This window comes from Athalia rosae, chromosome 6, assembly GCF_917208135.1.
Source record: "Athalia rosae chromosome 6, iyAthRosa1.1, whole genome shotgun sequence".
Classification (NCBI taxonomy): Eukaryota; Metazoa; Arthropoda; class Insecta; order Hymenoptera; family Athaliidae; genus Athalia; species Athalia rosae.
In genome coordinates this window covers 14,981,933-15,004,164 of record NC_064031.1, presented here as the reverse complement: position 1 = coordinate 15,004,164, position 22,232 = coordinate 14,981,933, and the positions used below count along the sequence as shown (strand labels likewise).

At 43.0% G+C, this 22,232-nt stretch overlaps 1 protein-coding gene across 5 annotated transcripts in view; it reads right to left on the bottom strand.

Annotated features, from left to right (window-relative positions):
• Positions 1-22,232, bottom strand: part of LOC105693537 (glutamate receptor ionotropic, kainate 2-like) — a 64,665-nt gene that overhangs the window by 2,648 nt on the left and 39,785 nt on the right. The window contains exons 9-18 of one of the 5 annotated variants that reach the window (XM_020856678.2): positions 15,892-16,044; positions 12,628-12,729; positions 12,364-12,465; positions 9,545-9,748; positions 8,569-8,772; positions 4,611-4,715; positions 1,170-1,427; positions 612-809; positions 296-521; positions 39-203 (exon numbers count right to left, since the gene is read on the bottom strand). In XM_020856678.2, coding sequence (XP_020712337.2) covers positions 39-203; positions 296-521; positions 612-809; positions 1,170-1,427; positions 4,611-4,715; positions 8,569-8,772; positions 9,545-9,748; positions 12,364-12,465; positions 12,628-12,729; positions 15,892-16,044 — 1,717 coding nt within the window. The remainder of the gene's footprint in view (positions 1-38; positions 204-295; positions 522-611; positions 810-1,169; positions 1,428-4,610; positions 4,716-8,568; positions 8,773-9,544; positions 9,749-12,363; positions 12,466-12,627; positions 12,730-15,891; positions 16,045-22,232) is intronic. The other 4 variants (XM_048656412.1, XM_020856680.2, XM_020856681.2 and 1 more) reach the window with 4 other exon arrangements.

The following is a 22,232-nucleotide window of genomic DNA, read 5'->3' as shown; positions in this document are numbered from 1 at the left end:
CTCATTTCATCGAATGAATATACATTATCGTATCTAACCGATGTTATCCACTCCGAGAGCGTTGGCTTTACTTTCTTTCCCTTTTTCGGTCCTCATGCACGTATCCCCTGGACTTTTCCACCACTTGTCGTAAAGCATTTGGATCTCGCCTTTCTCTTGAAGTTCGAGAATAGCCAACGAAATTTTATCCCTCCAGGGGGAACCTTGGAGAAAAATTCCTCGGTTTTTTTTTCACGATATTTTTATCACTTATTTTATTTATACGGTCGATCAGTTTCGAAGAATTTTCACTCACCCATAGGTGTCGCGATGCCGTATCCCTTGCTGTCGAGAAGTCCTCCGATTTGCGTGAGATTGCAATCCCTTTGTACGATGTAATCGAGCATCGTTGATTCCATGAGGAATGCGTAATCGCCTTGAAGAACGCGTTGAATGCCCTCTTCGTACGTGGGTACGAAAACCGATGGTTTCTTATTTTCCATGAACCTCCACATTTTTTTGTAAGTTTCGATCATAGAGTCCTGTAGATTTAGACCAATCGTTTCGTTCGTACGTGCGACAGGGAACGCATCGAAGAATTTCGCACGATCATCGTCGTTCGATAAACTCACCCTGAAAAAGGTCATCGTGCTCCCGCTCTCCAAAGTCCCATAGGTGATGTCCGTTTGGCCTTCGAGGTCCTCGGCGTTTTCGATCGGCGTTATCATCCTTTCGACGGTGAGAAACGCCGCTAAATTTGCCGTGTAAGACGATATGATGATCAAGGTAAAAAACCACCAGATTCCACCAACGATCCGCGTGCTGGTCGCCTGTCGCAATGAAAAAAAGAAAAGGACTTGTCAAAAGAAAAAGGACGGTTGATTTCGATTTTTCCAAGTTTGCAACGCACGTTATACAGTCGCATAATTATAAAAGTCATCGGTGCGTAAATATTTCCAATTATTTTCTGATTAAATTTTGCATCGGTTAATTGCGAGAGGTGTTTTCAACCAGAGATGCGTGTACGCTTTGACGAAATTTGTTGAATTGAAATTTGCTCGGTGGTTTAATTTTATGTGGGGAAAAAAAGGGGAAACGAACGGAACACGAGTAGAGACAATGAAATTAGGGTGTTTGCCGTGTTCTATACCGCGTTTGAAATTCGGGGGTTGAAAAATTCCAGGGTTTACCTTTGGGTTGAGATCGCTCCCCTGTTGCATGAGTGTGCCGATGGTAAACCAGAAGCTGTTCGCCAGAGAGAACTGGTTCTCCACGATATCTGGACCTGCGTGACATGGGTGCGGGTTGTTCCATTCGTAGGGGCTGAATCGTGCAACGACGAACATCGTAACCGAGACCAGAACGTACGCCGCGAGTACGTAAAGCCAGATCTCAATCGCCAGCGGATTCATGAAGGAAAATAGCCTCGCGGGGTGACTCGTCGGAACCTGGATAATTGCAGAAAAAAAAAAAAAACAAGATAAAGAAAGAAAAAGGAATTAGAAAAACGGAGGGAAAAAAGAATGAAGAGAATAAAAAGAAGAATCGAAATGAAACGGTATAATGGGTATGTACAAAAGCGCAGAATCCGCACGTCGGTATAAACGCCGTGCGGGAGGGACTGCAATTCTCGCTCTTTACCCCCTTGGCGTTTTGCTAATCGTAGTTGCAGTTGTAATCGTAATCGTAATTGTAATTGTGACCGTGTTTATACTGACGGGTTGCAGCAACGGCAGCTCTTTTTAATCTCGAGTTGAGGAGTGTGGGGTGCTCGGCGGACGGATACACAGGTAAGGGTAGCTAAATTAATTCCAATTAAGTCGTCGACTTCGTATAATTACGACTTACGCGTCCGACCTGACACCGATTGCTACAATTACTCGACTCCGTCTCAATATAACTTATTACATACGTATAGATAGATCATCATAGGCTGCTGAGCAACTCCACACTAATTACACGAGTCCGAAGAATGCCATTTAAAAACAATTTCTCGATTTTTCTATCTCATAAAATTGTATCAATCGATCCTCTCAATTTGTATTACTCTACCTCTTCGTTCGGTGGGTATAAAAGTTGGCATGAATAAAACGTCAAATCGTTGGACAGAATTTACCTTTCCGCACTCTCTCCGTCTGACCTTGATGAGGGGCAGAATTTTCCTCGACTTTCATTATACGCAGAATTAATTCCTTACAATATTATTCTAATTTAATATACGCGTTGGAATTGTTGCCGAACTTTGTCTCGGGGATAAGTAATTGAATAAGTAATTAAATCGATCACCATCGGAGTATCTTTATTGATTTCGAAAGCTATGGTTGTATAATATATAATAATATGCAGGGTGGGCCCCGTAATGTAAAAATATCACGAGATGATCGCCGAGGCTCGTCGAAACGATTTTTTTTTTTTTCTTTTTTTTTTATACCCGTACAACGCTGCTAACTCCGAGTTAAAAAATTTAGTCGCTTCGAATCGAGGTCAAAAAGGTTCGTTGAGAGGTCGCTCGATTAATTCTAGAGCCGACAGCAGTCGAGCCAACAATTTCAACGTCCCCTCGAGAGAAACGCGATACCGGTAGGAAGATATTTCGCCGAATGTTTCGTCAGAATTCAACACGCGGTTTACTGTATATAATATTAAAAACAATTAAAGACCGACTGCGCGATATTGCTAGAACTGAACTCTCATTCCGCCACGTTGAGAAAGATAGGAATGAAGGCCGATAGTCGAAAGAGAATAAAATAAGTTGAGGGAAAGGATTTGCAGCTACTGAATGATAGAAGCAAATGAAGAAAAGGAAAGGAAAAAGTGAACCGTAGATTAAAATAAAATGAGGAAATAGTCAAACAGAATCGAGAGCGAGTGGAATCGCGACGGGGGGGATGATCAGATATAGCGCAACAGCAGAGGTGGAATAAAGGAACAATGCACGTAATTCGTCGATTCTTTTCACCGCATCCAGACGATTCAGAGATACGTTGGGCGAGAGGAAAACCAGTATAACTGATAAGAAAATAAAAAAAAAAAAAAAAAACAAACTGGATAATAGGAATCGGAGACTATGTGCAAACGTATAGATATTGGTGTATACGTATATTACTGTAATACCAAGCGACGCCAATGGAACTTTGTCAATTAGGAAAGTTGTCGTTCGTTTGACGAATGTCGATGAATATGCGATTTCGCGTTCAGAGAGTAACTGCGGGGGGGGGGGGGAGGGATAAACCTTGGGAAGATATTAGCCCTGATCCCGGGGCTGGTTTGCCGGAGGGCAAGACGAAAGAATATTTTTGGAGTTTCGGGGTAGGAACGAACGAGGAGAAGAAGAAGAAGAAGAAGACGAAGAAGAAGAAGAAGGAGAAGAAGAAGGAATTGTCGATCGGTAGCTGGAAATTCCTGAAGGAGCGTAGGTAATTGAACGTTCGAAATTAATTTTCCCACTTTCGTGGAGGTTTCGCTGCTGCACGACCAACGATTCCTCTCGGTTAACCGCCTCCCCTTCGTTTTACGGTTCTCATAATCTACCCCTTCTAACGTCCCCACCCTCGAGACCAAAATTCCAAAGTTGGCCGACGATAATCCAAGGAATACAAACCAATCGAGGATAAATAATTGAGCGGATAAATAATTCAAAAATATCAAAGGTCGTAATATCGCGAAACGGTGAAAATCGTTAAAAGATTGGAATAAAATCGAAAAAATGAACGAACGAATCGACGAAAAAAAAAAAATGCTTTTCATCCAACTCCGAGAACGTTGACCCGTTGTAAATCGATGACCGAGAAAACCTATACGGTCAGACGGTAATTTAATAATTGGACAGGTACTATAAGGCGAGAGGGGGTCTTATAGGCGGAACGAATAAAAAAAAAAAAAAAAAAAGAAAAGAAATAGAAAAAAACCTAGAAAAATAAAAAAAAACGCTTCGTTCGCCGAATGAAAATTCTCCGTACGGCAAACGAACGATGTAGAAAATAATGAATGATTTTTATACAATATGAGAAAAGAGAGGATAAAATAGCACGAGGTGGAATGTTCTTTTCATATTTGGTTTGATGTTTGCAGAAGGCAACCGTACACACGCCTAACATACTTATGTAGGGGTTGGTATGTACGTCGCGGAGAACTGGGAGAAAAGATATGCGGAGCAATAAATTTATGGTTGAAGCGAGTATCGGAGCGAGACTCGGAAGAGCCGACGATAAAGGGAGGGACCGACGAAAGAAGAAATGAAATAAAAATATCGCTTTGGCTCTACGGCCAATTTTCAATGACAAAGTGCGCTTCAAAGGTGAAGCTTGTATTCGGAAAGCGAGGGAAAGAGAGACGGAGAGTAATTTAAACCGCGCCGGGGTTGTATATATCTATAAGGGGAAAATTCTACCGGTGCTCGTTGCGCAACGACGAATCTCGCAATGAAACGTTTCGACCGTTACGGCTGCTCGCGGAAAGTAATTGCCAAAACCGAAATACGATCGACGTACACCGTACACTGTACTACGCGAAAGTAAAAGCGAAATGAGAAATAAAAACGAGAGGACGAATCGAGCGAAAAAAATTCGATGGAAATTATCTGACCGGCGATGACCTGTGTATAATATATTTGACACATATATTTATTTTACCTTGAACAGAATTGATATTCCCAAGTTCATGAACGGCTTTGTGAAGTCGATGACGCTTTCCCTCGCGTAGTTTATCGTCATGGATCCCACGGCCAAGTCCGCTTTCTGTAGAGAAAATAATTGAGAATAAAAAAAACAAGGAAAATTATTACCTCGTTAATCGAACGTGGAAAATTTTCATGATTAATTGTCGAACAAACGGGGAACCGTGATTGATAATTTCTAATTACAGATCGAATGTTACTGCAATGATTCGACGTAAAAAATAGCTGAAATGGAATCGTGTAGGGTAATGGAGAGAATAGGGGGGAAGAACAGTCGTCGATAACGGAGATAAGGAAATCGAACGTTGCCTCGTTGTTGTCGCCGCGCAATTTCAATCTCGCGAATTTAATTCGCTCGTGGAAATCGCGCGGCCTCCCATGTAAACCGATAGAAAAAGGAAAAGAGGAGGCGGAACAAGGGGAGGAAGGAGATCGCGAAGAGCAAACAAGGCGAGTTCGTGTCCAGCGCACGGTTCCAAAGAAAACGGATGTATCGGAGTGAAGAATCAAACGACTCGGTAATGATTGAACTTGGGTACCTATATTTATATGACGCACGCCAGTCGGGGTTGTCTACTTCGCAAATGTTCGCGCGCGATGGCCGGCGAAAGAAGATCCTGTTATTTTCTCCGGGACTAGCGAAAGAACGGGAGTGCAATTTTTACAGAATACATCGACTGCCCCTACGTGCTCGGGGGATCGCGTGATTCTTCGTTGTTTTTATTCAACTGATTTCTCGGCGTGGGGATTCTTTCAGTAACGGAGGGAACGAGCTCCGAGACGAGAAAAGGCCGGGCTAATCGGAGGAAAAATGCGTCTACCTATCCCCCGATTCCCCGATACTCGGATTTCGGTTGTTCCTCTCCTCCTTATCCCGAGCGTATTAGAAATCTGCATAAAGTTTACGGGGGGGGGGGGGGGGGGGGGAAGTTTCGCTCGGTGAGATTCGATTCTCTCCATCCCCCGTGAATAATATCCCCCGAGTCTTTCCGCGTCAAGTTATATTAGAAACTCGGCTTCGTTCCTCCGCTGTCATCGCGGGGTAGGGTGTACAGCCTCCTCTCCCCTCATTTCCCCCTTTCTAAGCAGGTAAAATATGAGACCCTCTTCACCTGCGAAATCTCCGAGATTTTTCACCCCACTTCGGCAAAAGTAAGAGCTCTCCGCGAGGATAAAAAGCCTCTCGGTCATAACCGGTTACAAATGATGATCTGACAAAATTAATACAATCCTCCGCTCGTCGTTTTATATCGTTTTTATTTACAGCCGAAAGATTTATATCCGTCGATTCGTCGCGACCTTAACCCCGCCGGCGACGATTTTCAGCGATTCGTCATTCCATTTTTTTTCAAACCCTTCGCGAAATTGTTCAACGATTCGAGGCCACCGGTGAAAGAGACGGGCACCCGGCCCCACCCTAAGGGGTGAAAATTTTTTAAAACCGAGTATATATCCTCGACCCCCCTCTAGGCGGAAAATTAACGCCGCCGTAATTAGCGATTGCAATAAATTGTGCGAAAACATTATTTACCCGCTTTTATACTCGCTTTTATTTTATCGCCCTGCGAAGTGACGCCACGCCGCGCACATCAACCGTTAATATTTATGTCAACTTGTTTTAATAATCCCTCCACTAATTATATACCCTCTCTTTTATATATATGTATATTATATACACGTGGGTGTGAGACCATTTTTCTTCCCCTTTCTCGCCTCTTTTTTCTACTTTTTCTTTTTTTTTTTTATTAATTTCATTTTTATTTCAATCCCAGGTGAACGCGATTCCAATTTCTCACGCAGTTTTTGACGCGCTCTATCCGTTTTAAATGAAAATCACGTGCAAATATATTCGCACACTCGATATTTCCTCCCCCCCTCATGAATAAACAGGTTATATATATATACGTATACGTATACCCCTCAGGTTACGCGCGTCAATGTTTGAGTTCGACTATTGAAAAAGGAGAGAAAAATCGCGGAGAGGAGTACAATTCGAAAATTATACGAACGGATATCTGTGCGCGTATATTTGTTACTTTGCGGGTGGTACGTTAAAGGGGAGTAAATTTCTGTCTGAGAGAGTAGAACGAGTATAACTAGTTGTTCGGTTAACTCGCTCGTAGTACCGAAAGGGTTTAATGTACCGAAACAAGTCGTCGGATGATATCGCGATGCACCTATATACGTATAGGTATATGTACACACTTGGTCCGCTTGCAGAAACCTACGGGATATAGAAGTAACCGAGGAAAACTTATAATCCTCCCGGTGGCAGGGTCCAAAAAACAACGACCCCCCCCCCCCCCCCCCAGTCACTGCCCTGGCAATAGAATTGATTTGTTTCGATTTTCTTTTTCTTCTTCTTCTTCTTCTTCTTTTCGTTCGTTTTGTCAACGGAATACGGGGACGGTCTTCATCTCGTGTCGATAAATAACTTTACAAATGAAACGTAACGCGATTATCATCGGATACGCGGCACGTGTATCGGCGGATCCGAATTTTCACTCGACGTCGAGTTTACAAAGATTTCAGAATTATCGTAAATCGCGAGTAGATTTAGATGCAAAAATACTCCACGGTTAACTTGAATTCACCCGATGTAGAGAAGCATCGTCGTAAATAAATGCCGCGGGTGTGCACCGTGGCACGCGGTTTGGATTCCTCAGGGACTCGATGAGAGAAGTTAACTTTTTCCGACGTTGCAGTCCGCGGGGGGTTTTGAAAGTTTTGGGATTTTTTTTTTTTTTTTTTAACGTTCGTTCGTTTGTTTTCTTTCAGTTTTCGAAAAGTAACAGGGAAGAAAGATAGTCACAGAAATTTCGTTCGCGATGAAGAAATGTAGAAAAAGATCGCGAGCACATACCAGCTGAGGAATTAAAATCGAACGCCTTACACACATACCTTATTCGGATTTTACTACGAGTAGGGTCGGTCGCCTTCGCCTTATTTTGTCTAGTTCTTCACGTGCTCTCTTAATTGAGAAAATTTTGTGTACGTTTTTTTTTTGTCTTCGTTTCTTTTTCTTCTTCTACGTTCTTTCACCAGTTTCTTTATTTTTTTTGGACTGACTTTATTAGGTTTTTTTTCTTTTGATTTATTTTCTTCTTTATTCTTCATAATTATAAGACGGGATATCGCAATCAAGCGACCGGTATACGTAAGCGAATACTCCGTTATACCCGCTTTCTTTTGGCTCAATAAAATATGAGATCGTATTTTTAATTATATCCTTGCTCATATTTATGAATCTGCTGAATTTCACTCTCCTCTCTTTTTCCCCCTGTCTTTCTTCTCCTCCGATCAACGCTGCTACTTCTACACTAATTACTTACGTGGCTCATTACACGGCACCTACAACTCTCGATGAAGCTGCGACAAACTCATTGGAGTCACTGTAAGTATACTTATTACACCACGTGCCTCCTTTAACCGACTCTTAATTGGCCCTCAATTTCTTGCAAAATCTTTTCGCCTCTCACGACCGGATGTTCTCGGAGAACGTGAGTTTCGTTGTAAAAAATCATTCGTGATTTTGAGGAAAATAAATCTCACCTGTAATTAGTTTTGTTATACATTCACGGTCCCACGTTTGTGTAGAGAATAAAAGAAAAAGGTAAAAACAATTTGAAGAAAAAACGGATGGTGCGAAAATTTGGGAATTTCTACCGGATAACGTAACGAACAAAAATATCTTATCTTATTGTTGGTCTTTTTTCGGGGGGGCTGAAGGGGGGAGGGTAGGACTGGCTACGTTACTCTGGCTTCTTTTTAAGGGAACATCGATCGATCGACCGTGTAACACACCTCGCTAACATCCTACGGGTCGATTTTCGAGGCATCCTTATTACTTACCGGCAGAGAGAGAGAGAGAGGATTCCGCGAGTGGCCTGCGTGCAGGGACCACGATCACTCACCTTGTCCATCAGTTGACGAACGATCCCGTTCCATTCCCCGGTCTCATAGTCGTAAACCCCGTACTTTCCGTCGGGCACTAGTTCGATCCTGTAAGTGAAGCCGACCATCCTGGCGATCTCCTTCAATAGATCGATGCAGAATCCTTCGTATCTAGCGTTCCCTGTGAAGTTACTCTGCGTACCGAGCATCACGTATGGCTGCTCCTACGGGGATCAGAAGTAAGGACTTCCTGCATGGCTTCCAATCGCACTTTCGCGGAGTGCCAGGAATCCTCGACAACACTCGGACATATTCCATTTTTGAAAGAAGTATTCGCGCGCTCGAAACCGCGCCAACGAAAATAATCATGTGAAAAAATCAAAAAACAAACCAAACGCCGTAATCCCGTAGTTTTCTTTTCTTTTCTTTTTTCTTACCCACGGACGACGATTCCATCTACGCAGGACTAAAAATTCTAAAAAAAAAAACCGTGCGCCCATTCTTTTGACTTCTTTTTGCTTCGTTTTTTTTTTTTTTTTTTTATTATAACAACGTCGCTATCTAGTGAGTTCACGCTTTCGATACTATAAGGTATGTGCAGTTTTCATAATCTACTTTGATTCAAACACCTGTTGTGTTATTTATCTACTGATTTATTGTCGAGGCAAAGCCAGAGTATAAAAATTTTAATAATGCGGGAAATAATGTATCTGGGTAAAACTAATTTCTGCGGAACGATACCTAAATTATTATGGAGGTGATTAATTTGTGAGTGTTCGTTAGATTAATGACAAAAATTATTTGGAGTGCGAGGGTGTGTATTATTATCGTAATCGTTATACCGTTATCGTGATTGTTATCAACTTTTTGAAACATCTTCGGGATATTCGATTGGAGGGACTATTTTTTTTTCTCTGTGTACGAAATTAATTGAGAGTCAAAGAAAGAAAGAAAGGAAAAAAAAACATAAATAAAATTAAACAAACCAAATCATACATGTCGCATGAGTTCATTGACGATGCCGTTCCATTCGCCGGTTTCTGGATCCTTCGCTCCGTACTTCCGGTCCGGTACTAGCTCCAGACGATATGAAAATCCAACCTCCTTAGCCACAACCTCAAGAAGATCCACGCAAAATCCGTAAAATCTTGTATTCCCTGTATAGTTTTTCTCGTAATGCATCATCACGTACGGTGTCTCCTGCAGATTATAAGGTTAATAATAATCGTGACTGTTACATTTCTCAGATATTTTGCTTCTCCGATTTCCGTTTGATAACAATTCGCTATTCGAGGATCGTCTGGTGCGCATCTAACACGTACTCTATCGTACCTGCACGACCCTATTCACCTACGCTCAAAATCAACCCTCAGGAAAGTCCCTCTCACATGTGGACAAAACTCTCGCATTACCTGCCCTCCGGAAATACCGATCAAGTCCCTCGTTACACCGGATGAAATGTTTAGTCATTTTTAGTTGGTCAAATTCAACGTCATTTTTCCGCATTTATTTTCCACACCCCTTCCGTCTGGACTAGTGGGTGAAAAAAAGGAAATAAATAAATAAAAACATAAAAAAGTTCTTCGATTATTGGCGCAGCACGATGAGTTTGATTATTTGTTACCGATAGGTACAATCCGCGCGAATAAAACATCTCGATTTTCATCCACCCCCATTGACGACCGTCGATGCCCTTTGAAAAAGTAATCCGCTTCGATACGAAATAAACTAGCTTTTCGTTCGGCGAACGTCGCGTAATTTTACGTAACCGGTATCGTTTCGAAAGCTCAACGAATGCAGCGCCCATAATGCAATTGAAATCTATTTTGAATTAGACTAAAAAAAAACAGGGGGAATAAAATTGCCACCGTCGATTCGAGAGACTTACTTTTTACTACCCCGACGAAAAGGATGATTTTTCTTTTTCTTTTCAATCGTAATTTGAAAAATTGTCTGTTAAATCTGTACAGCTCGCGAATAAAATAATACGTAATGTAAAGCAAAATCATTTCGCAACGCGACTCCTACATAAATAACAAAATTCGTGAAGTAACAAAAAATAAAATGAAATGAAAAAACTTCCATTCAATCTTCCGACCATGCAGCTGATATCTGTGGGACGAATCTTATACGAAGAATATCGATTGTCATTGTCGGTAGTGAATACCCGTTTGAGTTCTGCTACAGCAACGTGATTTTCTATGCGGCGGCTAGGTATGCCGCATATATAGGGTACAGGTACATATGTGTATCGGTACATACGTGTACTATTCGCGAAGAAGATCGCTGCAACGGCGAGCCGCCGGTGAGCGCGAAAAAGGGTATATGTATTATCGAGTTTGTATTAAAGTGAATTGTATCTGGCTGGCAGCATTCGTAATCCGCCCACGGCGCCGAAGATAATCGGTATAGGTAGGCGGAGTACCTGTACGTTACGGTATTTCTAGTGGCTCGGGTATATCCCACAATATCCTACCGGAAACATGGAATAAAAAATATAAAAAAAAAATAAAACAAGCAACAGATTAAAGGAGAGAACTAAATGCATATTTCCGATAACCGTATCATACAGTCAGCGACGTTAAAAAAAAAAGAGACAAATAACCTGGTCCTGAAGGTTTTGCAAGATGAAAAAAAAAATAACAAAATCCATCCACATATTTCACCAATATCGGACAATTGTTAGCAATGAATTTACCGATAATGCATTCATCCCCATTTAGGGGGGGGGGGGGGGGGGGAAGAGCGGGGGGTGGAGGGGGTCGCGGAGTTTAAACGAGACAGAGGTAAGTAAGTTAGGATTCAGTCGGGTCGTTAAAGGGTTTGGTTGGATCAGATTCGGGTTTGAGTTCGAGCGGTAGTCATGCGAAGGTAGGTAGGTAGGTAGGTAGGTAGGTGGGTAGGTGGGTCTTCACAGAACGGGGGACTCCCATCATCCTGGGGGATGATTTCCCCGGGGTTGCGGTACAGCCTCTCTCTAAGTCTACCTTCACCTCAGCTTTCGCTTCAACTTTCCCCGCTCCGCGTTTATCCTTCCTTCGCGCACTCACTGCGGGCGCGCATCCTGGACCGGGGACCATAATTGGCTTTGAAATAAATTTATGTGTACCAGGATTTCACTCGTTCAAACTAATTGATCGATGGAGCCCGTGAGGGACCGGGTTAAGGAAGAAATTGTCTCCGGACCTCTTCCCGGGGAGGTATGAAGCCTGGAATTCTTTGCTTTTGAACGGGATCTTTTTTCATTCGATTCTATTTTCTTCCTGCCACCTGATGCACCCTCATCCGAATGTACGTCGATTGAATAAATATCACAGAGAGAGTGTGTTTGACCATTGCACAGCTAGAATGAGAATATTTTTTGAAAATAAAAAAAAATAAAAAAAAAAGGACAGGTCGTTCGTTTCATCCTGTAATTGGATTTTACTCTCACGTTACGTTTAAAAATTCTACTAATTAACAAGCGAGGTTTTCCCGCTGAAATTAATTTAGTTACACTCGTACAGCTCCGTTTCGTCGACGATGAATATTACATCGGTCCTTTTTTTATTTATTTATTTTTCATATTCGTGATTTTTTCGTTTTTTGTTTTTTTTTCATTTTCTACAAGTTGAAATAAAGTTTTGCAGGGCGGAATCGTCGTCCGCTTCGCTTGAACCTAGTAATTAAGTGATGGTAATTTAACGCGACGCGAATAAAAAAAGTTTTCTTTTTTCTTATTTATTTATTTATTCATTTCTTTTCATTTCACGAGTCGCGAATTCGAAATCATAAAAATAAGAATCGGATTCGTTGGCGTAGGGGACGAAACTTACCAGAATCGTGATGACGACCAGCGTCACGTTGGCGATTCCTGGCTCGAAGAAAGCTGCTTTATCCGTAACGTTAACGCCGGCACCTGGCCTCCATTCTCCTACCTGCAACAGGTTTTCTCTTTTCCTGATTCCAAAGAACGTTTTTTTTTTGTTTTTTTTTTTTTCACCGCGTTAAAACAACCACGGCGAAAAAAGAGAGATTCTCTTTTCATTTCTCCTTCCTTTTTCTCTTCTCACAGGTGCGGAGAGCGACTCGAAAATTACCTTTACAAGCGAGTGTTGTTTGAGCTTCAATAAATCAAGCTTAAACTGGATTCGGCGACCTTCCTTAAATTCTATTGGTCCAGATATCCCCTTCAGCTCGACCTGTAACACAGAAAACAAAAAAAAAAGGAAAAAACGTGAGTAGAAAAGGTATTCGTACATATTTTTTTTTTTTCATCGCAAGCTTTTAACTGTGCAACTTTTCTCCCATTTTCCTAGCGAGGGTAACATCTTTTTCCAGCTACGTTCGGTGCGCGATTACCGGATATAAAACGTTACGACGTACGCGATATCCGGTCGTTTTAATACAAACTTATCATCCTCCCAGGTGCTGTTTTTCTCGTGCGGTTTCCTCCACCCGGTAGCGTGGGATGGGTGGTACGCGCAACTTGCATGAGAATCGGTTCGCGTTTTTTTCTTTAAAAAAAAAAGAAATCCTTTATCCCTATGAAATCTTTCGAGATATTTTCTGTTTCGATTGAATTTACACGATGCACGAGGATTTCGTTTCAACAATTAATAACTTAGAATTCATTAGAGGATGATGTATAAATTGCGGAGCGAGTCGGTAGTTTGTCGCGTTGAAGAGCTTTACGTGTATAACGCCTCTACCGCGGTGGCGAGGACGTAATTTAGAGAAAAGTTTCTCGACGTGCGGCTGGGTGAGCGTAGCTGTATAGAATATCTCCGCAGTAACGTACCACCGTGTACATACGTAACGTAACAACGTAACAACGCATTATTATTACGACTTTAACGACACCTCGCTAGTCACGCGCGACAAGTTTTCGGGACGAATCTTCTCCTATTTAGCGAGTTGACTATTAACCCGACTCCCATTGTTCCGCAGGCGTCTTATTAAGGATACGTGATTATGCGCTTTCCCTTAAACTGCGTCTGCAGCGCAGCGTGGAATTATCGAGTAAGTTCTCAATCCTTTGCCTCGACTCCGGGTGATGCTCCGAAGACGCTGAGGCGTAGCTAACAGAAATGCAGTTTAACGAACCTCTCGATCTGGGATGTATCTTCGGCCGAGGAAGCATCGTTTTCACATTCATTACGATACCTGTCGACCCGGAGGCGATGTATTTAATAATTCACCGATCCCTGACGGACGGGATATTATCCTCCGTCATTAGCGCGGAGCGAGGCGACTCGCAACCCGTAAGAATCGATCGCGAGGAGGATCTAAGTTGATTTTTTTTTACCTACGGAGTTTTGTTTTAATATAATTTATTTTTTTTTTTGCATTTTTGAACGACTGCATAACTCGATAATTAATCGCGGAGGAAGAATAATTGACAGAAAAACCGATGAAATAATCTCGAATTCGTTTGTACTTCGATCGCCAAAATCATTCGCTCAAGTCAACTATAGTACGCCATTGTTTAAAAATTGGTAGTGAAAATTTAACGTCCTTTTTAATTGATCGAATTCTCCATTCGCACCGATTCGTACATTGTCATATCATTGGAATTGATCGTTTTTGGTGTTTTTTTTTTTACCGTGATCACCGTCGATTTTTCAAACGTCGCAATCGAAGGGGTGGCACTTGGCATTCTATTCGCACAATGCGTGTGTCACCGCTCGTTCGAATTAAAGTGGATAATTGCTTTTTTTTCCCCCAATTAATAAAAGTGAAAAATTAGAACGTTTTTTTGTTTTTTTTTTTGTCACCCTTTCGGAAAACACGACAGAGGCGAGATAATCGTAGCGTTTTTCAATTGACACGTAAATCAAACACACGAACAAAAAGCCGTTGAAAAGGCAGAAAAAAAAAGAAAAAAAAAAGAAACAAAAGTTATTACATTATTCGCGGACCCGTGTACAGGGGCAATTAATTTCTATTCGACAATTATAATCTCCGGCTCGTTCGCACTTCACGGTCGTTTGAACGGAAATACAGTCGCGTGGCGATTTCCCGGTGTTCGCGTACACCGAAGGAACAATGGAAAAAAAGATAACGAGGAAAATGACGCCATCGAGGGTGAAGCGAGAGTTGAAAAATATGTGGAAACTAACAGTTATTAAATTGCCTGAGTGACGAACATTGCGGCGCGCGTTTAGTGCAGTTAATAAAATAGCGGGACGCAGGTACGGTGGGGGTATGATACATATAATACGTGTACGGGATAGGGTATGTTCTACGCGAAAAATGAGTAGGCAGGGCGTGGTCATTAGTCGGCGGAGTGGCGTTAAAAGTGACGGGGGGGGGGGGGGGGGGGGGGTTCGGTCGGATAAGGGTGGGTTTCATACGTCACGAAACGATTTATACGGGGTTCCTACGTCTGCCGGCGACAGTTTCGGGGCCGTTCATCACCGTATTAAAATGAACTATTCATTCAACCGCAAATAACCCGGTGCCGCGCTTCGGGCCGCGCTTCAAGCTTTATACGGACGGAATTCCTATTTATATACGACGGCACCGTCTGCGCTCAGTCATATACTCGCATTCCGCCGCCCAGAGATATACTATCCTTGCGTTTCGTTTATTTTTATTTTTTTTCCATCGTTTTTAAAAAATTCGTCTTTCTCTTCTCCTTCTTTTTATCCTCAGCCCGCGCAAATCTCGAGCGCCGGATCATAAATCTTCGCTTTTGCCGAGGCTCGGGAGTCGCGCGTTTGATATCTTATAAGACGTTCTCAGGGAATAAAATTTTGTAATTTTTTGTCCGCGTCCGGGTACAGCATTTTGTACGCAAATTCGTGCTACTTACCGGTATCTCTCTCGTCCAGCCGATAGTCTTAATGGATTCGCAGCGGATACATTTCACGTGAAACTAAAAGTAACGCGAGAAGGGGGTAAGGAAGGGAACGGAAGGGAACGGAAAGGGATGGATTCTTCCTGCAGCGATTCCGGATGCCGTTTATCTGGCAGCGGCCCAGTCGGTACGGCACACAATAGCCCTCCGTAGTCTGCGAAGCTCGGGAGTTTCACGATTTTCTTCGAATACGGCGATAGCTTTAGTTTCCGTGTTTCTTTATCTGGATTTATGTCACAATTCGAGATGTCGGATCGCGACGCGTCGTCGTTATTCCAAGATTTTACGATTTTCAGGACCCCGCTAGCTCGTTGCCCCTCGCGGAAAAATCTCGGCAAAAACCTATTTACCGTTCCTCTAATTTATCTCCAAGCTTTTGTATATATATATATATATGTATAAACGTTACCGTTCTAACTCAACAGTTGTTGCTCCTCCGAGGAACTCGAGGATTCGCTTCGCGTCAAACCCGTATAAAAGATAAGTACGGCTTTATACTCACGGAGTTTATGTAGTTGATGAGGGAAAGTCCTCCGTCCCACGGGTGCTCAAGTTCGCAAGATAAATTTGCGGGACGAAGGGCGTGCGACTGTTCCAGCGTCCTCAGACCGACGGCGAACACCTGTACGCTATCGTACATAAGAGCCGGCTCGGCCTGAAAAATTTCACCACAACAAATTCCTTCAAGATAATTGTTCGATTCGAATGAAAAAAATTAAACAATCAAGGACAAGTTTGTGCATACGCCGTGGATGCCAAGTCGCAGGTGGTAGATGCGTCAGGTGTAACGCGCTTGTATCAAGGTTTATACGTTGCGAAGGAGATACGGAAGACGAGAAACGGGAAACGGGAAACGTGAAACCGGAAACGAGTAACGCAAGCGACTCACTCTAGTCGTCGTAAGGAACATCCTATACATGTGTACGTATAATTGAATCTAAGGGGTAGTCGAGAAGAAGGGTTTGCAAATTTTTTAAAATTAAATTTCGGAAATTGGAGGATCGAGATTAACATTTTTCATACAGTTCGCTCGACGAATGAATCGTACGAGTTTTCTAAATGCCACTGAAAAAAAGTGTCCGACGATACGGAAGAAAAAGTCCGTCCAACGAACGAGGAGAGGAGAGAAGAGTTTAAAATCGTTCAAGAGGCGTTCAATCATCCCGCGCTTTTTTTTCTTCCTCCAATTTTTGAAATAATTTCATCGTTTTCGTTCCACCCTGTAGCTAAACCAATGGTTGTATCTCCCTTCGAATCTCTTCGGAGCTGGGCTAAAGCTCAACCGCGACGTTATACAGACGCGATACCGCGTATATTTGTGTACATGGATCAGGGTCGTACGTGCCCTCCTGTCCCATCGTTGTACAACACGAGTAGGTCGCGTCTCCTTCTCGCACCACCTCCTGTACACACACGTCCGTATCTCGCGATGCACCGGCTGCAGTCGGAGGCGTCTGAAGCTCGCGAAAATGCTGGAGGGTGAGAAACTAGGGTTACAATACGCGGTGCGCGGTATCCCAAATGAATGGCGTTTGGTATACGCGACTCCGTGCCGTTGGGTAGAATTCAGCGAGTTGCGCATCTCGCGATGCCTCTTGGCTTTCAAAAGCGACGAACCTTCCCCCGCTCGATTATCCGAGGCTCCTCTGTGCACCGACGCCCAGCCTCTGTTTGTCCAGACGCCCCGTCGATACCCACGCTTTCCAAAAAGCCTCGTATAGGTATGTATATATTTAAGTATACGCGACGCCGTAACCCGAAGCGCGCGGGTGTACCTTTAATTACGTACGGCCTGGTAACCGGAGGGCGCGAGTTCGAGGAGAAAACACACGTGTGGCTTCCGGTCGAAAACACGTAAATTCTAACGGCTTAAGTAACCGGGTGTCGCGTTGTGTCGACGTCCGACTGCTGCGGTTGGTTTAAGGGCGGCTCACCGCACCCTCTTAACATCTACGCGACGCCACCCCGGCGTCGAACTCGGCTGGAAACGGCGTAAATCCGAGGACGAGGCGTCGTCCTTCGCCGATGGATCCTTCGGGGACGCCGGTAGCTGCCCCCGTGGGAGCTTTTCTTACATCACTCGGCTGCCCACACGCGCGCCCCCAGGAGAATTTTCCAGATCCGATTGAATCCGGAGACGTCTGATTGGACTCGCAGATTTTTTTTTCGCGGATGAAAATTCAAAATAATGGATTTTGAGTTTATCTCGTTCACTTGGGTACCTCGTTGGAAGTGCGCATTTCCATGGGTGGTATCGGTTGATGATTTTCGAAAATTTCGATGGTTAAATTCGGATTTCCCGCTGCAGTTGTCAGTCGCTACAGTTGCGGTTAGGACCCCCGAATTTATTGCCTTTCGGGATGCAAATTTATTCAAGAGATTTGGGAAATTCTGAAATATCTGAATTCGGGGTTCGGGGGCCACCCGGGCAGGTACGCCGTGTTTCCCGAACGCGTTGATCGCTGCTACGTCGCTTATTTATCTTTACTTTAACTTGAAAACGTCAGCAAAGATTAACCGTAGGGAAACCTGAGAGAATTTTGATCTCTGAATTATATACACGCAGGACTCGAACGCTCTTAGCTAAGGTCGGACGTCCCAAAAGAAAAAAAATAAAAAAAGAAAGGAAACTCAAATTAACTTTACACGGATGTACGTAGATTCATTTCCTTCCATGTGCAAACGTTCGCGTCGTTTCGCGATCGATTCAACGAATATTTTGGAAGCTAGTCACGCGAGACACGCTTTAGATTAGAGTGTCAAATGTGGGCAACTCACGGAACATACTCTACAAGCGAAATATCCATCTCGATCGACGATGCGTACATCAAGCACAGACGATCAACTTTCAATGAAAGAAACGTGCGAGAGAAACAAAATTTTCGATCATCCCCCCCCCCCCTCCCCCCCATCTGAAGGGATGAAATTTGCGATCACCGAAGATCGAATTCGGCGTTTCTGCAGTTCAACGGTTTACAGTTGATCTCATCGTAGCGCGGGTTTAGCTCATGTTATTCAACTTGCGTCCGTACGCAGGTTACTCTACCGAATCCACCTCTAATGGGAGAAATTTACATCGGTATGAATAATACAACTGCCTTTGAGTACCGCGTCACCTCGATCTCTCCCCTTTTGCTGCGGCACCGCACCGCACCCCAGTTTACCAGTAGTTTTATCAAGAGCTACCAGAGCCCGGAAAAATCTCAAGATAAAATAATAAAACAACGATAACCGTGTAACTAGCGTCGAGTGAAGGCACCACGTCCTTGTTTTTTTTTTTTTTTTTCCCCCTTCCTTATTTTCGCTTCCAAAAATTTGTTGGAAATTTTTCAAAAAGTTGAATTTTCCGACTAAATTTGTGGCCGTTGGCTTCCGTCGTTCGCAGATAAAACCGCGGGTTTGTTCAGTCGGTTTTTATTTTTACTTTTGTATTTCAACGTCCGCGTGTACACCGCGTGACAACTAGACAACTAGGTTGCGAAAAAATTGCGAGCTTATGCGGGGTGAGCCACACAACGGGAGGAGAGTTGGCTCGCCATTATCACGTGGGAAAATTCCATTGTCGTTAAAATCTACTTTTATTTCCATCCCCCGTTGCATATAGATAAGGATATTAGCATTTAAAACGCAATGAGAGTAAGAACGCGTATACCTGCAGGTACGAATAATACGATTCTCCCTGCGGAGTTCACTTGATTTTCCGACTCAGTATCAAAATTACCGCTAGATAACGCACCTGCCTCACCGTCATCGGCGCTGGACCACTCGCAGGGATAATTTCTTTTCCTTCGCATTTCGCCCAAAATCTGCACCGAGTAATTCGCGAGGTGAAAATGAGAAAAAAAAAAAATCGCAATCACAACGATGACGGTGATAAACGGATGAAAATCCTGAGGGAAATCAGGCGTTCATCGACGGGAAAATTTAAAGGATTTGGCGAGGTATCGGCACGCAACGTACGGGTTACGAGGCCTTTGATTTTTTCGCGCCCGGAAAATGGTGGAGAGAAAGGGAGGAATGAAAATAAAAAATGGAGTCAACGACGGGGTAGGGATGAAAGGAAAATATCCGCGGGGACGAGTCTGGGTGGCGTGAGAGTTGCCACGTGACAAATAAAATAATAAAACCCTTAAGAGTTGGCGATATCGCGTTGATTTATGTTTCAAATGGTAGAGGTTAACCTGTAGGTCGGTAATTCCGTGATTCAGTGCGACGTATTTCGGAAGGCGAAAGGCGCGTGTATCTACGGAGAACTTTTATTTTTTCTTCACTTCCTTCTTTCTTCCGCCCGGAGATTTCATCCTCGTCCCTCCTCTTTCGTTCGGCCATCTCGTCGTCGAAAATCGTTAAATACTAAGGTCCCACTTTAATTTTATTCGCTTTTCTTAACACAGTCGCCAGTTTCCTATTTAACGAGAACTTTTTCACCTCGTCGAAATCACTCGTCGTGTATATAAATACAAAATCCATCCGAATATATCGCCGTTTAAACTGAATCGGAAGAGGTAAAATTTTCATTATCACTCGGAATATCAACTCGTTGAAAATCAATCGGAAGAGCCTCGGAAGTTGGGACGTAATAACACGTATTTTAAAGTAACTGTCTCGACCAACGGATAAAATCAGAGTAGATTCCAAGCGTACGATAATTCACGACGAATTAATTCATTTCACTGGTGTATTTCGAAAACTTTCAAAAGTTAGACACCGCGGAAAAAGTTATCTCCGCGGAATCGAGTCAGTTTTTTTTTTTTTTTTTTCGTTTTTTGACGAGCGGAAAAATATATCCTCACAGCACACGGCTGAGGTGGTTCGGGGCGTCGAGATAATTGCCGCAGGAGAGGGAAGTCCGGAGCGATACTCTAGTCCTTCCTTCCATTTTTTTTCGAAACACCTTCGTCGTTTCGGGCGCGTTACGGACGCTCCGTTTTTTGAAAAACTTTTCCTTCAAGCTTTAGGACACTACGCGGGGACGAAAATGGTGAGTATAAACCGTGAGTCAGGAGTACAAGGTGCAGGGAGGAGGAGGAGGAGGAGGAGGAGGAGGAAAAATCAGTATGCGACTCAAGTTTCCACGGCTGTGTAACTTCCGTGTGTTCCTCTTATTTTCTCACGTTTTCCTCATTTTTTTGGTCCTACGGTCTCAACCCTATGCAGGCATCAAGTAGTACAACTTTTTATCTTCTATTCTCTTCCACGTTTTTTTTTTTTCTTTTATTTCTTTCTTCCTCCCCGCTTCTTCGGTACTCGTAATAACGTTTCTCCTTGCTTTGTTTCTACGTAGACTTTTTTGCAACTCGTTTAGGAACAGACGAACAGCTACGATCTACACCCCACCCCCCCGCCCCTGAGCCCCTCGCATCGCACTGTCAGAATGCTACAGAGAATTTCCCGCAATTGCTGCCGCTGCGACGCCGTCGCTATAGGCTATACCGCTGTTGCTGCCGCTGCACCCATCCAGTTTCCCGCATCTCTCGAAGTCGGCAGGAAATTATGCATTCGTCACAACGCGTCGCGACGCCCTTGCCGCGAACGTTTGCTCACTAGTCGGACACAAATCTACCTAATGGCGTAATTATCGTAACTCCGTGTAACGAGGAGGACTAGGTATATTCGCGACTCCGTTAGAAAACTTTGTGAATTTTTAATTGGAGATCAGATTTTGTTTTCTCCATTTTTTTTTTTCTTTCGTTTTTTATTCGCATTTTATTACCTCTTGTTTTCGCACATTCTCTCCTCTCATTCCCCGAACTAATTTCGAATTTCTTCCGTGAGAACGGAGAGAAAAAAATGGAGAAAATAAAGTACGAGTGCGAAAACTCTTTAAAAAAGTTGACGGGCGTCTGCAGGTTGGAGGTAGAGAAAAAATCTTGTCTCCATCAATTTCGAAAATTGGTACAAACTCAATTTGTCGGGGGAAAAAAAAAAAAAAAAAAACACCGGTGGCATGTTTTCGCGTTTTTGTCAACCGCAGGCACGAGGTTAAAATTTTATGCATGCTATTTCGTTCATTCCATTCTACCGTTAATCTTCCGTCTCTATTTATTCTCCTCTAAACTTCGTTCGGTACAGCTATTCAACGTACATGTACATAGCTGTAAAAGCGTCGAATAAATATCTATATATGCCTTGTACGTATCACCTGGTGTGTAAGCGTATGTTGAGTTATCGGATGGGACGTCGACGATACATGAAACATATATATTCATACATCAAAAAACATGAAAATCGAGTGAAATAAATTAAATTCTACAAACTGCACAGTGCCGTACCGGCGGTGGTTCGATCGTCCGGGTAACGCGCGGAGGATAAATTCCCGCGTTTTCATTCCAGCTTTTTCATTCAAATCATGAACTTTTGTTCGATTCTCGTTATTTTTATTTTCATTTTTATATTTATTCACTTTTTTTTTTCGTCAATACCTCTTTCGATTCGCAGTGTAAACGGTACCACCGCTCCGCGTGCATATGGAGATCCAGATCTGAATAAAAAAAATTTCAAACAAACAAAAAAAAAAAAAGCACACAAAAAAAAAAAAAACTACGGGACGGATCGATACTCTTGTATACAAATTGACATTTCAAACGTATCCGTAGGTTGCATACTTAATTGGAACGGACAACTATCGCTGATGCTTTTTTCCAGTTATTCGATTGGTTTTTTATATTTTCTACTTTTTGTGCTCCGAGTTTATTTCCAACTCAATTTCATCGACGTATCCGACACTCGGCGTTAACAACTGGTCTCCCTCCTCAAGACGAGTTGAAAATTTTCATCGAATTGAAAAAATATTTTGGAAAACTGTCGTGTACTTTTTTTTCTCTCTCCGTTTGCAAAATTTAT